The sequence below is a fragment of the Sus scrofa genome, chromosome 15 (assembly GCF_054392235.1).
Source record: "Sus scrofa isolate SSC_HxYL_T2T_F1_AM1 chromosome 15, Sscrofa_HxYL_maternal_Yorkshire_Landrace_v2.0, whole genome shotgun sequence".
NCBI lineage: Eukaryota > Metazoa > Chordata > Mammalia > Artiodactyla > Suidae > Sus > Sus scrofa.
In genome coordinates, this window is record NC_139397.1 from 125,382,541 (window position 1) to 125,399,083 (window position 16,543).

Below are 16,543 nucleotides of genomic sequence, written 5' to 3' on the forward strand. Positions count from 1 at the left end.
AAAATGACACTACCTCTGTGTGTCATTATTGGCTCATGAATTGTAATAAATGTACCATACTGATGTAAGATGTTAATAGGATACGCTGGGTGTGGGGTAGAAAGAAACTTTCTGTACTATCAGATTTTTCTATAAACCTAAAGTTGTGATTTTTCTATAAACCTAAAATTGTTCTGACAAGGTTTATTAAAACTTTTCAGCTTAGATTTTTGAGTCAAATGTTCAGTTGAATGAACTGTTTTATTTCAACAGATTTTGAATTGTTGAGGACAGTTTCAGGCTTATAGAAAAATTGAGATAGTACGGAGTTCCCACATTATTACTCCCTCTCCCCCCGTTTTCCCTATTAGCAACATCTTGCTTGCATTAGTATAGTACCTTTGCTATAATTAATGAACCAATACTGATATGTTATTTACAAAAGTCTGCAGTTTAAATAAAGGTGCATTCTGTGTGGTACAGTTCTTTGAGTTCTGACATATGTATAACGTCCTGTATGCACCATTAGAGGATCATATAGAATCATCTCACTGCCCTAAAAACCTCCTGTGCTTCACCTATTCATCCCTCCCCACCCCCTCTCAAGTCCCAGGTAATCACTGATTTTCTTACTGTCTGTACTGTTTGGCCTTTTTCAGAATGTCATACAGTTGGAATCATAGTGAGTAGCCTTTTCAGATAGGTTTCTTTCACTCAATTATATGCATTTAGGTTTCCGCCACGTCCTTTTCTGGCATAACAGCTCATTTCTTTTATTCCTGAAAAATGCTGCACTGTAAGGATATACCACAGTTTATCCATCTACCTATTAAAAGACAACCTAGTTGCTTCCAGGTTTGAGCCATTAGGAATAAAGCTGTTCTAAATCCCCATGTGCAGGTTTTTTGGTGTGAACCTAAGTTACAAACTCATCTGTTATTTAGAAGTATATTGTTAATCTTCAGATATTTGGGGATTTTCCAGGTATCTTTCCATTACTGATTACTAGCTTAATTTCGTTATGGTCTGAGAACATACGTTGCATAATTTGTATTCTTTAAAATTTGTCCAGATGTGTTTTATGGCCCAGAACGTGGTCTCTCTCAGTAAATATTCCAGGTGCCCGCTTGGATGAACACAAGACGTGACACGGATGTCAATTAGATTCAGTTGGTTAATAGCGCTTTCCAGTTTAACTACATGCTCACTGATTTTCCGCCTACTGGATCTATCAGTTACTGACAGTGGGATGTTGAAGTCTCTAACTACAATAGTGGATATATCTAGAAATAATAGTGGATTTATCTTTTTCTCCATGCTGTTTTATCGGTTTTTGCCTCATGTATTTTGAATCCCTGTTCATACATATTCATACATGATAAAGGGGAAACTGAACCCATTATCATTATGTAATGCTCCTCTTTATCACTGTGTCAAGGGTTGGTGTTATTTCTTTAAATATTCAATAAAATGTATCAGTGAAGCCATCTGACTCCTTTATGGGAAGATTTAAAAATTACTATTTCAATTTCTCGATGTAGGTTTATTCATATTTCTATTTCTTCTTGAGTCAGCTTTGGTAATTCGTCTTTCTAGAAATTTATCCATTTTATCTAAGTTGTCTAACTTGTTGGCCTGAAGTTGTGTATACTACCTCTTTAAAATTCTTTTAACTGTTGTACCCGTTTTCATTTCTAATTTTGGCAATCTGTGTCCTCTCTCTTAATCTTGGTCAGCCTACCTAAAGGGTTATTGAGTTTGTTGATTTTTTTCAAAAAACCAGTTTGTGGTTTCCCTGATATACTGTTTTTCTGATTTTTATTTTATGGCTATCTGCTTTAATATTTAGTCTTTCCTTCCTCTTGCTTGCTTTGAATTTATTTCACTCTTCACTATTTCGTTTCTTAAGGTGGAATTTTAAGTTATTAATTTCAGACCTTTCTTTTTTGTAATATAGGTGTTTATAGCTATACATTTCATCAAAGTACTACTTTAGCTGCATTCCACACATTTCGATATTTTGCATTTCACTTTTATTCATTTAAAAATATTTTAAAGTTTCTCTTGTGATGGATTTCTTCTTGGACCCATGAGTTTTTGGACATATTGTTTAATTTCCAAATATTTTGAAATTTCCCAGATATTTTCTCCTACTACAGAATAAAATTCACTGCTTTTTAATGTATTCGCAAGACTGTAACCAATACCACTATCTAATTCTAGAATATTTTCATCACTCTTGAAAGAAACCCATCCCCATTAATAGTTACTCCTTTTTCTCCTTCCTCCAAGCTCTAGGCAACCAGTAGTTTACTTTCTGTCTCTATGAATTTGCCTTTTTCGGAACATTTCATGTAAAGAAAACACATGTGGCCTTTTGTGTCTGAATTCTTTCTCTCAGCATAATGTTTTCAAGGCTTATTCACCTTGTAGCATATGCTTCACTCTTTTTAGGCTGAATAATATTCCACTATGTGGATATATCCCATTTTGTTTATTCAGTCATCAGCTGATAGGCATTTATATTGTTTCCACTTTTTGGCTCTTATAAATACTGCTGCTATGAACATTTGTATACAAGTTTTCATGTGGTGTATATTTTTAAGAAGTATATAATCTTTAGGCTATAAACTGAATATCTGTACTCAGGAAACTAGAGGCTGGAGTGTGTGGATGTGGTGGTAGTGGGTGTCTCTTGTGTTTATGTGCCTGCCCTGTGTTTGTGGCCAGCTCAGGTTCCTGGATGTTTACAAACAGTCTTTGGGTTTAAGAAGAGGCCAGAAGGGCTGAGTCAACTCTTAATATCTTAGCTCTGCCATGCATGCTTCAACCCTTCCTGGCTACATGCCTTACCTTCTATTCTGAACCACAGAGTAAGTGAGCCCTGCAGGGTGGGAAATGAGCCATGACATTCATGCCCAAAGAAGTACATACACACAAACAATATACATTTCTATTAGCTTTGGGGATGAAAGGAAAAGTGATATGTATCATTTTGTGACTCAAGAAAACCAACAGTAAAAACTCTGCTCTCAAATTGGGGGAAGAAAAATCATCCATCAATCAATGGAGGTGATGAAACCCAAATATTACTTTGGTTAGAAAAATAATCCCACATGAACTCCCACTTTTCTCTCCTTTGGATCCTAACACTTTCATCACTACACTGCAGTGCATCCACAGAGAAAAGCATGTGGTGAGCTAGACAGCTGTTCACCAGTGTCCTCTAGTAATCTTCCTAGTGATCAATCCAGTGCTGGCCTTCCTCTGAGACTGTGATTTCCCACTGCCTATCTCTTGGCCCTGGAATGGTTGGTGAGGGTTCTTCTTTCCCCATCTTCATTCTAGAAATGAACCTGAAACATTCTTTGTTACTTAATAAGGCAGAGCTAGGCTATGTTTCTTTGCAACTTTGTTATCTCGGTCTGAATAAAGGTAGTGAGGCAAGCTGGAAATAAATATAGGAAACCAAAGGGTGAAAAATGTTCTTCAGGAATAAGAGAAATCTGACATACATGAAGAGACAGAGATATAGGACATGACAAAAAGTTGGCCTGATCTGGCCCCCAAACATTGCATGTGACATACTCAGGTATACCTTTATGTAACAAGGGATTCTGTACCTGCTTGTTGAAATATCCTCAAAAGGGTAGAGGATCTCTCCATTGTTACAGATTTCACAGATGAACCCCTTCTGGCTACAAAGACTGCAGCTGTACACGTGTGAGGTGGCAAATTTAATGATCTTGCCCAAGAATGGAGCCAGCTTTCCCTCTATCACCTGCAGAAAGAGAAATGGAACAGGGAAGAAGCAAATTTATTGAGAAGTCTTGCAGATGCAGGAGGACTGGAATTCCTTTTCTTTACACTAGAGGAAAACCTCTAATTATAATTTCTCAGCACTCTGAGAAAGAAAAGACAGTATTTTTGCTCCAAAAGAACTCTCTGATTTAAACCACTGCAGGATGGAAAAGAAAGATGGTGAAACTTTTGTATTCCTCCTTTTTTTTTGGTAGTGTGTTGTACAGGACTGAGGACCAACAAATGGGGACCCATTTTTCACAGACCAACTTGACAGTTATGGTGTGGTCTAAGAGGTGTGTGGTGGATTCCCCAAATGGAGTGAAAACATACAGGGTAAATACTAACGTAGAATTTCATGTTGTACATTCAGTAATATCAGTTTTCTGATGAGTTCACAGAATAGTTTTTGACCATCTCCCCAAGAACATGTAACAAATGTGGAAAAATAGGTTTCTTTGCCACTGATGGCAGTCTGAGGGCCCTATTTAGCCTGAAGTTTTTTTTAGAAATTTCTCAGTGTTTAAAAAAAATGAGCCAATTTAATAATTGGGGGTTTCACACAAAAATCCAGAGTTCTGGCTTCTTTTGAAAATCATTACATCTGGCAAAACTAGGCCTGAATTCCAGTGGGATGATTATCCTGGCTGTGAGCAGAGGCTGCTTGCTCCAGCTGAGGCACACGCTCTTCAATGGACACTTGTCCCCATCAGCCCCTGTGTCTTGCATCGGCCAGCCTTCCACAGTCCCCTCACCTGCTGGCCTGCAAACATCCACAAGTTTGGAGCCAATGGTCCTTCCTCGCCCTCCTCACTCAACTAATGGTGCACAGGCTTCAAAGACTTCAGCAGTTCCTATACTAACGAGATGAAATCTGCCTTCGTTTCCCTCTCATTGAGGCACATGCACATATACATGCTAATTTGGATATAAAAAAATAAAGATTAGGTTTAATTCGGACATAGCTGGAAATAAATGGACACTTTCAAGCAAATCATAGTTAAAAGGATAATTTTACAGGAAGATCACACCTGAGGCAGTAAGTTATACGTAAAGAGAAACTACAAGGCCAAGAGTAGTAACTAATAAAATAAAAAGCCTACGAGTAATATAATGAAGTGTTTTGCAAGAAGTGAAGGCATACGTAATACTGGAGATAAAAACTAAAGTGGTTTCTGAACATTACAGAATAATTTCATGATGTTTTAAAAATGAATATAACACTGATTAACTCTAGGGAAGGGAACAAGTTGGAAAAGCAAGCCTTTCACTTTGTTTATGGTTGATGTTGATATTTAAAAAAATAATGTATGGAGTTCCTGCTGTGGCACAGTGGGTTAAGAATCCAACTCCAGTGGCTCAGGTTGCTGCAGAGACACAGGTCTGATCCCCAGCCGGTGCTCTGGGTTAAAGGATCCACCATTGCCACAGTGTGACACAGGTCACAGCTATGGCTCAGATTTGAGCCCTGGCCTGGAAACTTCCATATGCCACAGGTATGACCATAAAAAAAAAAAAAAAAAAAATAATGTATAGGAGTTCCCTTGTGGCACAGTAGGTTAAGGATCTGGTGTTGCCACTGCAGTGACTTGGGTTGCTGCTATGGTGCAGGTTCGATCCCTGGCCTGGCAACTTCTACCTGCCGTGGGCAGGGCCAAAAAATCATAAAAAAACAACAAACAAATAAATTATTTAGTGTATGTTATTTTTGCATTGATGCAGAAATTGAACAGAAAAATCAGGTTTACTACTTTATGAGTGGTGTTTTTTTTTCTCCTTAATAAAGGGAGTAGAAATTAGGATGGCTGGTTTCTGATTCAAGTAAGTACATTTTCCACCATTTTAAAATTTACTCTCCTCCCCATTACCCTTAGGAAGCCATAGATAAGACTTTATTTATGTTTTCTCAAGGACCATTAACTTCTGTAACCCCAGTAAACTGTACCCCTAATACCAAAACATGGTACATACTATCTAAGAAACAACCACTACCAAACCATATACCCAACTATCAGTAAACACTTTACAGTGTGTCTCGGGGTTATTTATAAATCGTGGTAACAATACGTCAGCTGAGTTTGATTTTACTTATTTTACTCTTTTCTAAACCACCAAAGTTAATGACATTTATAGAGACGCATTAGCAAATTATAGTCCATTTAGGGGAAAACATCAGGATATAGAAGAGTCTGGAAATCAAGTGAATACAGGTTGTTTGAAGAACACCTTAAGGAAGACATGAGAGTTATCATCTGGGATCTAAATGAGAAGACTGGGGCATGTCGTACATAAAGCTTTTTCTTTTTTTCAAAGATTTTAATTTTTTAATTATAGTTGATTTACAATGTGCTGTCAATTACTGCTGTACAGCAAAGTGACTCAGTCATATATATATATACATATATTTTATTCTTTTTCTCACATTACTCTCCATCATGTTCCATCACAAGTGACTAGATACAGTTCTTGTACTATATAGCAGGATATCATTGTTTATCCACTCCAAAGGCAATAGTTTGCATCCCAAACTAACCCCAAACTCCCAGTCCATCCCAGTCCCTCCCCCTCCCCCTTGGCAACCACAAATCTGTTCTCCATGTCCATGAGTTTGTTTCTCTTCTGGAGATAGGTTTACTTGTGCCATATAATAGATTCTAGATAGGTGGTATCATATGGTATTTGTCTTTCTCTTTCTGACTTACATCACTTAGTATGAGAGTCTCTAGTTTCATCCATGTTGCTGCAAATGGCATTATTTTGTTCTTCTTTATGGCTGAGTAGTATTCCATTGTGTATATGTACCACATCTTCTTAATCCATTCATCTGTCGATGGACATAGGTTGTTTCCATGTCTTGGCTATTGTAAATAGTGCTTCAATGAACAGGGGTGCATGCATCTTTTTCCATGAAAGTTTTGTCCATATATATGTCTAGGAGTAGGACTGCTGGGTCATATGGTTTTCTGAGGTACCTCCATACTGTTTTTCATAGTGGTTGTACCAATTTACATTCCCACCAATAGTGTAGGAGGGTTCCCTCTTCTCCACACCCTCTCCAGCATTTGGTATTTGTGGACTTTTTAATGTTGGAAAAGCTTTTTCTTAATCTAGAAGATTTTCTTGGGATGAGGGGTTAAGAATGTGGAAATCATGAAGGCTTTTGAAATATTTCTCCAAATTTATGCTGCCAGCAATTTATATTTAAATAAGTATTTATTTGAAAAAATAAGTATTTTTTTATTATTAGCTACTGGTGGTGTATCAGAATATACTGACATTTGTGTACATCTTTATATAACAATATTACTGAATTTTCATAAATACCTACCATTTTTAGGTGATTCTTTTGGGTTTCCTGAAAATAATAACCTGATCCCTTCCTTTTTAATGTTCTACCTCTTGTTCATGGGTCATGTCTTATTGCATCATGCAGTACTCATAAAACAATAATAAATAATTATGGTCTTGTTATTTTAATGAGACTCAAACTATATAGAGTCTACAGTGAGTGGCTCATTTTTTTTCCCATCAAACACTCTTATCTTGTTATGTACCACATTTTACCGATTCCCTTTCTCTTTTTAAGTAACAGCTTTATTGAGATATAATCCACGTACCATGCAATTAATCTATTTAAAGCCTATACTCGAATAGGTTTTAGTTCCTTCAAAGAGTTGTGAGCCGTTATCACAATCAATTTCAGAACATTTCCTCAACTCTCCCCCAAATTCCCATACATTAGCCATCACTCGTCTTTTTTCTCCCTAACCCATCCCCCAAGCCCTAGAAAACCAATAATCTACCACCTGTCTCTATAGATTTACCTCTTCTGGATATTTTATGTAAATGGAACCATATAATTTGTGGTTCTTTATGACTGGCTTTTTTTCATTTACTGTTTCAAGGTTCATGTTGATTCTCTTTTAAATGTCTCTAATGTAGTATAAGTCTTTTTGCCATCCTACTCCTGGTTTTTATCGCCCCTCTCTAGATTAATTAAATAATCTTCTGGTTTTATTTCTGGATGATAGTCTTTTTCCTTTGATCTGTCCAGCATATATACTAGTCAGGTTTAGACATGACCTTCATCGTGTGTCATCTCTTCCCTCAAACCTGCCGTTGAATTCTTATTTTATCATTAATAAAACCTCTTCATTGTTCACTTCAGAAAATTGCATTGAGTCACTCTTCTCAGTTATACAAGCATGAACTAGACAAAACTGGAGCTTACATTCTGCCTGGTGTACAAGTTGTCTCCATAAGCTATCTATCCAAATTCACTTTCCATTTCTTAATATGTATATTTTACTGTGAGAAAGCTTTTCCCTTTGTAGAATATGCTTATCTTTCTCCTATGCCTTCACCTATGTTATTTCCTCTATCTGGTGTTTCACTTCCTTTCTTAATACTTACTTAAATATTATTAAAATTATTTAAATTTCACCCAGGCTTCGTGGCTCAAATCTATTCTGGCTTGCTCTGGAGAACCATCTTTGGTTACTTCACCTGTCACGGACCTCTTGTGCTTCACGTAATTTATTTTCACATCACATCATATAGAAATTGATGTTGTTTTGTATTTTCTTTGCTGTTGTTTAACACATGATTGTTTTGCTTCCCCAACTGTAGCTTGAACATATACAAATAGTTACTACCTATAAAATGGTGATTTTTAACTATAAAATTAGAATGGTGATTTTACCCATAAAAATGTTAATTTTATATGAAGCAACCTAAGAGAAGGTAAACTGCTTAAAGACCAGAACTGAGTCTCACACCAATATTAAATATATTCCACCTCTGCCAGGCACCCAAGCTGTTGCTGATTGACTGGGGATGATTTCCAGTCCTTTTTCTTGGCTGAAGTAGTCCTATCTTAGTGCTACCTTTGTGTCACAACATTTTCAATCATTCTGCTGTGTGATTTAGGGAGGAGCATGTGGAATACATGGACTTGGTGGCAGCTTGGCTATTCAGATTGTTTTGGCTTCTTTACAGTTGAGTAACTCTTCTTCCTATTTGTCAGTTGAGGTTCATGGTCATGTTCCAAAGGGCTGAAGCTGCTGTGAGTTTTTCTCCAGAAAAGTGAGGCAATATTTTACAAGTTTATTTGAGAATTTACAAAAAGGTCTTTAATATTATAGAAAGAAAAACTTTGTACTTATGCATTTCCAGGGGGTAAAGGTATATCTAGGAGGTTTAAATCTTATCTTTGAATATAACTACTCTCTGGGAATCTATTCTGCCTTCTGGTCCAGAGGTTTCATCACTAAGAGATGCAGGCTTCAGGTGTAACATCTCCTAGGGTTCTTTTTAAAAAATCAGATCTATCTTTTTTTTTTTTTTTTTTTTTTTTTTTTTGGTCTTTTTGCCTTTTCTAGGGCCACACCTATGGCATATGGAGGTTCCCAGGCTAGGGGTTGAATTGGAGCTACAGCTGCTGGCCTACACCACAGCCACAGCAACGGGGGATCCCAGCTGCGTCTGCAGCCTACACCACAGCTCACAGCAACACTGGATCTTCAACCCACTGAGCAAGGCCAGGGATCGAACCCGAAACCTCATGGTCCTTAGTTGGATTTGTTAACCACTGAGCCACGACGGGAACTCCAATCAGATATATCTTTACTTGGGATGATTGCTTTAAAAGAAATCTGGTGTCCTGCCCCCCATCATCTCCGCCTGTCCTCAAGAGTCCTGTGATTTTCCCTCCTACTTCTTAGCCGTCTTGGTGGGGGCTTTAGGTTAGGACCATATTCCACAAGCAGCAGGAAGATGGCAGCTCCAAAGCCCAAAGCCCGAGGAGCCTTTCCTTTTCACTCTTTTCTTGGTCACAGGTTAATATAACTTTCTAATAGCCCATCTCAAGTCACAAGGCTGGTCATCTTTAGCATTCGAAGGCGGGTGGTTTCAATTAACGAGGTGGTCCTTTGGAGATGGCATACGTGACGGTGAAACAGACCTCTAAAATGAGGTTTACTTATCCCCAGGTTTAGTTATTTTTCCCAAAGTGCCTGCCTACGTGAACAAAATCATAACAAAGTAATTAGCAGAAAACACATGTAGGTCTTATCTGTCTCCTCAACCCTCCACGTCTTCTCCATATACCACATTGCCCTATCTCCTTGAGAAAAGGCAGATGTCCAAAACAGGGTGAGACAGTTTGTTTCTGTTTTCCATTAGACTTAATTTCTTGTACCAAGGAAGGTCCTTGTCTGATTCATTTCATTTGGGAGTGCTGCATATACGACTATTTCAGAGGTATCACATTGGCCGGGAAGTCAAAGACCACACATTTCCATCTGTAACTTAAAACCCTGTGTCCTTTTATTGCACGTAGGATAAAGACAAAATAAAGACAAAATGCAGTATCAAGCTGCTATCTTCTTCAGGATTTCTCTGTTTTTACTTTTGCAGTCACTCTACAAATTCTTTTCACTCTATCATTTCAGGCACTTCTGAAACTCAAGGAATTGTCAAATACCACTTTCCATGATCTAGCTAACGGACAAATATACCAAATATGCTTGCCCTCCTTGTGTGACAGCAGCCCACGAAAGCTGCCTGGTCGAACTTCCAGCTCGGGGATACACACATTTTCCCCCTTCTTCTATTCTGGTCAAGTTGGTCAGCATCGGAATTTGAGGCCTATGGCTTTCTTGCAGACTAAGACAACAGACTTTATTTGATTTACTTTCTTGCAGACCAATCAAAAATTACAATTAAGTTAAAAAATAACCTAGTGCTGCCTTCTCCAAACCACAGTTTCAGAAACAGCTGCTTATTACTCATGTGTGGCACCAGGAAATTGCAGTGTCATGTTCAAGGTCTGCAGCCAATGGAGATCTGTGGGATTGGGAAAAGGGCACAAATGATTCTTTTATGTCTGTTACCTTCACTCCCTCGGAATCGCCACAAAATTCAAAATCTACAAGGGGAGAGAGACTGAGTGCTGGTGACTTGGAAATGGAACAAGAAAGAAAGCACTCTTTCTCACTGAATTTATGCATCGACTAATTCCTTCCCCCTGATTTGTCAAGTTACCTTCCATTTCAATACAGGCATTCCTCTGCCATTGTGTAACATCCAGATTCTGGACAACTGTTGGGAATACTTTGATGAAGAGGGCTGCTGCACTTGACAAATGGCCCCTCCTCTGAACGTCTAACCAAAAGACCCCATTCATGCTAAACAAAGCCACCTGCCACTCACTAGTAACAAGCTAGCTCGCTGAAATGGAAGAATCAAAATTGTCACGCATTGTAAAATGATTTCAAATATAATTTAGTTTGCATTGGCGTGGCTAGAGACTGTGAAGGGCTGCCCTCACCCTTTTTTCTCTGAGTGCCATTTCTCAGCGTTAGCAAACGGGACAGTGACGTGTGGGTCAGGTGAGCTCCTGGAGAGGTAGGAAAACCAGCCTGCGGAGGAGTCTGCTCAAGTTTGAAAGCCTAACACACAGTGAGAATATTCTGAATTCTCATTCAATTCTAAAATGTTATTTCTTTTTCTTTTTTCTTTTTTTTGGATGTCATATAACATTATGCTAGTTTCAGGTAAACAATGTAATGCTTCGATATTTGTATATATTGTGCAAAATGATCACCACGGCAAGTCAAGTTAACTAAATTTTACTCCTTTTATAAAAATCCTTCAAAATAGAAAATAAAAAGCATACTACTGTATTATTTTTTCTTAAAAAGGAAAATAAAAAGCAGAGGGGATTAATAAAACAAGCATAGGGGATTTTCCTAGTTCAAAAAGTTTATTAAAACCCCATGTTCCCACAATTAACCTTTGAGCTCCTTATCATGGCTCAGTGCTGAGATGTTTGTATATAAACAGAAAACTGTGTCTTCTTTCATTAGCTGCTCCACCCCTTCTTTATCCATTATGGGACTGTTCTGACACAGACTAAGATTTTGGCCAATCAAATACTTCACTGAGGGTGGGTTATGATGCCACCAATTAGTTCCTATCTGATCTGCTCCAAAGGCGACAATTTCTACTTAGATTTTGGAAACTATGTGATAATTTAATCTGGGTTGAAGTAGATTTGTGAGTGGTCATCACCATTCCTATCAAATTATATTTTGCTTCCTGCTGGAAACTAATTTCTTACTCATCAAAATATATGGGATAAAGCCTACTCTAAGAAAAGTACCTCAAAGGGTGTGGCCTTGTGAAGCCACAACCCCTGAGAACTTTAGTAGAATCATTTGCAAAGACTAAGAAGAAGTATGTGGTCCCCATATTCTGAGCCTCGAAGCAGGCCATATGGTCTCATCTAAGTACATATACATTATTTATGGGGAAAATAGATTGAAATATTTTAAATTGAGAGAGTTTCAGAAAATTTTCCTGGTATGATCAGCAGAATCTTACTTCTCTATTGAGTTAGTTAGCTAAATGTCTAAAATAAATCTGATTTAGTTCTCTACTATTCCTTTTGGCCCTGGTTATGTCATTATTACTCACTGAATAGTAAAAAAAAGAAAGGCCTTAAGTGGCTTCTTTAACTCAGCTTCCTTCCTTAATATATGAGAAAACTAAGGCCCAGAGAGTTTGTGATGTGAGCTAAACTCACGCAGCTGGGTCGTGTCAGCCACCCTCCCACCTCGCTTAAGCACCCTTCTCTACTCTTGGAAGGGGCCTTTCTGTGGGTATCTAGGGTCAGAGTGCAGCCTCAGGGTTTGGTTCAGCCTGAGAGTCCTGAGGTCACTGGATGCCCACTGAGCCACCATAGAAACGAGGATTTCTAACGGACAGAGTCGCAGCATAGAAACAAGATGAACAGTCTAGATGGGCCCAGGTTTATTCCTACAGTTTTGACCTGAATTGGATCTGTCTTTGGCTTCTATAAATATTTATTGTGCAACATATTTACTCCTTGAATGAGAATTCTCTCAAATGGTCACATCTTGTATGAGTTCTGAATGTGGAGTATGATTTTTGAATAGTGTATTATTATTATTACTATTATTATTTTTAATGGCCTCACCCGAGGCAAATGGAGGTTCCAGGCTAGGGGATCGAATTGGAGCTGGCCTACACCACAGCCACAGCAACATCCGATCTGATCTTCGTCTGCGACCTACACCACAGCTTACGGCAACGCCAGATCCTTAACCCACTGAATGAGGCCAGGGCCCGAACCTGCGTCCTCATGGATGCTAGTCAGTTTCGTTTCCACCGAGCCGTGACAGGAATTCCTGATTAGTGTATTGTTATTGATTGAATGAGAAATTCATCAAGTAAAGTAACAAAATTCTGTGACAAAAATGGACTCAACATCAACTTAAACCCTAGGCTGTTTATCAAAACTAGAGAAATAACTTTATAAGGGAAGAAGCAACTACGGGCTGGAAAACCCAGAGCAGAACTAAGCAACTCCCTGAATACACGTATGTGGGAGAAACTGAGGACTTCAGAGAGGACCTGAGTAGAGGCCAATGTAAGACATCTTACAAGAAAAATGATAAAAGACCCCATGTTTAAAGGGATAAGAGAAACAGAGGAGAAATAAAAGCAACATTACCTGATCGTGGAAGGGAATGGCCCATTAAGAGGTAGGAGAGACATCAAAGGCGAAAAGAAAGAAGAGGAGAAGTAGGGAAAAGACGGAGGGGAAAAAAAAGTGAAACAGGGAAAGGCAATTCAGATGTTCACAGAGAGGAAAAAAAGAAAAAAAAGGATCGAAGCTGATTGAGATCTGAAATGGGAACTAGATATCTTGGTTTCTAGTCCCAGTTGTGTCCCCAGTAAGCTGTCTGACCTTTTTTTATAAGTCACTTAACTTCTCCATGCCTCAGTTTCCTCATCCACAAAATAAAGTGATTGTACTAAGTCATTCAAAACTAGATGATCAAGAAGGATTTCTCTCAGCTTGACGATTCTATGATTTTGTGATTAACAGACAGGGAAAACATCAAAAGAAGCTTGTCGAACACCCCCAGGAATGTAGAAAGGAAATATCTGGGGAGATAGATAAAAGGTGAGTTTAACCAGACTAATTAGAAGATACCCAAGGATATTTTCAAAAGAAGTGAAATAATGTCACCAGCTTTTTATTCCTCTGCTTGCTGAGTGCCATTCAAAGGGGAGTTAATGCTTTTTAGGAATCATCCCCTCCCAGGTGTACGACCAGCTATCAGTTTTCCTGAAGAAGTCTGCAAATCCCTTCCTTTCATCAATGCATTTAATTAGTTAATGTTTAGATAGCACTTAGGGATGAAAAGTACAATGTAAGTGCTCAACATTATTATTACTTAACAGCTTTTATGAGACTGGCAACGCCTAAGATTAAATGAGAAATTAAAATGAGTTCCTGGCCAGAAGGTTGTGATCTAATAAATTGCTGGGTCACTGATGTGAGGAAAAACAAACCCTGCATATAAACTGAAAAAGGTGTTCTTTATTAGCTTGCATGCTGTGGTCTTAAGACTGTTGGTAGTTTTTATTCTTTGCCTCAAGGTGTCAATAAGTAGCAAACCACGGGTCAGTACTGAGTGTGACTTTACGTATCCTGTTTTTTTAAGAATATTCACTGTTAGGTTTGTGGTGTTTATGCTGGATATCTGTATACCCAGGACACAGATTCAAATACATATGGGAATTTAGTATACAATAAAAGTGAAGAAAGATAAATATTTTAGTAAATAATGCTGGGGCAACTGGTTAGCCATTGGGGGAAAAATAAAGCTGAATCTCTAACTCATGTCATAAAAAATGTAATTCCAGGTAAATGGAGGATTTAAATATAAAAAGTAAATCATAAAAGTATGTTAAAACTATAAAAATACTTGGGAAAAATGTTAGAAAAAACATTTATGTGGGACAAATAATCTTAGAAAACATAAAAAGTGATAAATCTGAATGTACACAATTAAAAATCAGTACAATACAAAATATCATTTAGAAAGCCAGATAACATACAAAAAACTGGGGAAAATATTTCCTATTTCTATAAAATGAATGCCAATTCCCTTAATATAATTTAAGTACAGGTTAATGAAATAAAAAGGCAACTCACAAATACTACATATGGCCAATGTAATATAAAAAAGATACTCAACCTTACTTACAATGAAAAAATTCAAAGTGTGAAGTTTTTTTTATTTATCAAGATTGGCTGGATTTAAAATATTATTAACACAGAAAGTTAATGTAGGTATAGGAAAGTAGCCATTCTCAAAGCACTGAATGGAAGTAAAAATTGGTTCCATCTTTTCAGAAGGCAAGTGGAAATATATATCAAACTTTAAAGCATGCATTCCCTTTGACCTGGTCGTCTCATGTTAATGAACTTACCCTACAGACCCATTCACACAAGTGCATAGGAAAACGTATAAGGCTGTTCACAGCAGTATTGGTTCTAACAGAGGAAATCGCACAGGTTAAAAATCAAGGTAACTGTATAATATGCAGCTGATAAGAGAATTACGTAAACCTTTACATATACTGAATGTGCACATGTGCCCGGATGTTCACAGTATACTGTTAAGTGGAAAAGGCAAGATACAGAAAGGTAGTATAGTTTGATCCCATTTGCGAAAAAATAAAAATTTCCCATTTGTGTAGGACTGTCTAGAAGAAGACAGATTGGCTATAGTTAACAAAAAGCTATTCTGCAGAGTGAGATGTGAAGGACAGAAGGGCAGATTTCAAAAACAGAATTCTAAAAAAGTAAAAAATAAAAAAATTAAAACAGAATTCCATAACTATCAGAGAAACTAAGATAATAATCCCATTTCAATTGCATCAAAAAGAATAAAATACCTAGAATAAATTTAACCAAGGAGGTAAAAGACTGGAGGTCTTTTTAAATTTAACCAAGGAGGTAAAACACTGAAAACTATATGATATTGAAAGAAATTGAAGATACAAATAAATGGATAGCTATTTCATGTTCATGGATTGGAAGAATCAAAATTGTTAAAATGTCCACACCACCTCCATGTGATATACAGATTCACTGCGATTCCATCAAAAGTCAAATGCTATCTTTCACAGAAACTGAACAAACACTCCAAATTTTTGTATGGAACCACGAATGACTCTGAATAGCCAAAGCCATCTCGAGAAAGCTGGAGGCATCATACTCCCTGATTTCAAACTATATTACAGAACTATAGTGATCAAAACAGTATGGTATTGGCATAAAATAGACACATAGATCATTGGAACAGAAATAAACCCATGTGTATGAGGTCAATTTATGACAACGAAGCTAGGAATATACAATGGGGAAAGGGAAATAAATGGTGCTAGGAAAGCTGGACAGCCAAGGCAGAAGAATGAAACTGAATCATATGTTATACTACTTACAAAATTAACTCAAAATGTATTAAAGACTTGAATGGAAGACCTGAAACCATAAAAAATCCTAGAAGAAAATACAGGCAGTGAACTCCTTGATACTGATCTTAGAGATGATTTTTTGTTTTTAATCTGACATCAAAACCAAACACAACAAAAGCAAAAAGAAACAAGTGGGACTATATCAACCAAAAAATTGTACAGTAAAGAAAACCATCCACAAAATGAAAAGGCAACCCCTGAATGGGAGAAAATATTTGCAAATTATATATCTGATAAGGAGTTAATATCCAAAATACATAAAGAACACATATAATTCAGTAGCAGAAATACAATCTGATTTAAAAATGGGCAGAGGATCTGAATAGACATTCTTCCAAAGAAGACATATAGATGGCTAACAGTTACATAAAAAGGTTTTCAACATCACTAGTCATCAGGCAAA

General features: G+C 37.3%; 1 protein-coding gene across 2 annotated transcripts in view; it reads right to left on the minus strand.

Annotated features, from left to right (window-relative positions):
- The window catches only part of PLEKHM3 (pleckstrin homology domain containing M3), a 196,351-nt gene that overhangs the window by 29,133 nt on the left and 150,675 nt on the right, over positions 1-16,543 (minus strand). For both annotated transcript variants that reach the window (XM_021076247.2, XM_021076248.2), the window contains exon 7: positions 3,603-3,760. In XM_021076247.2, the coding sequence (XP_020931906.1) occupies positions 3,603-3,760 (158 nt within the window). The remainder of the gene's footprint in view (positions 1-3,602; positions 3,761-16,543) is intronic.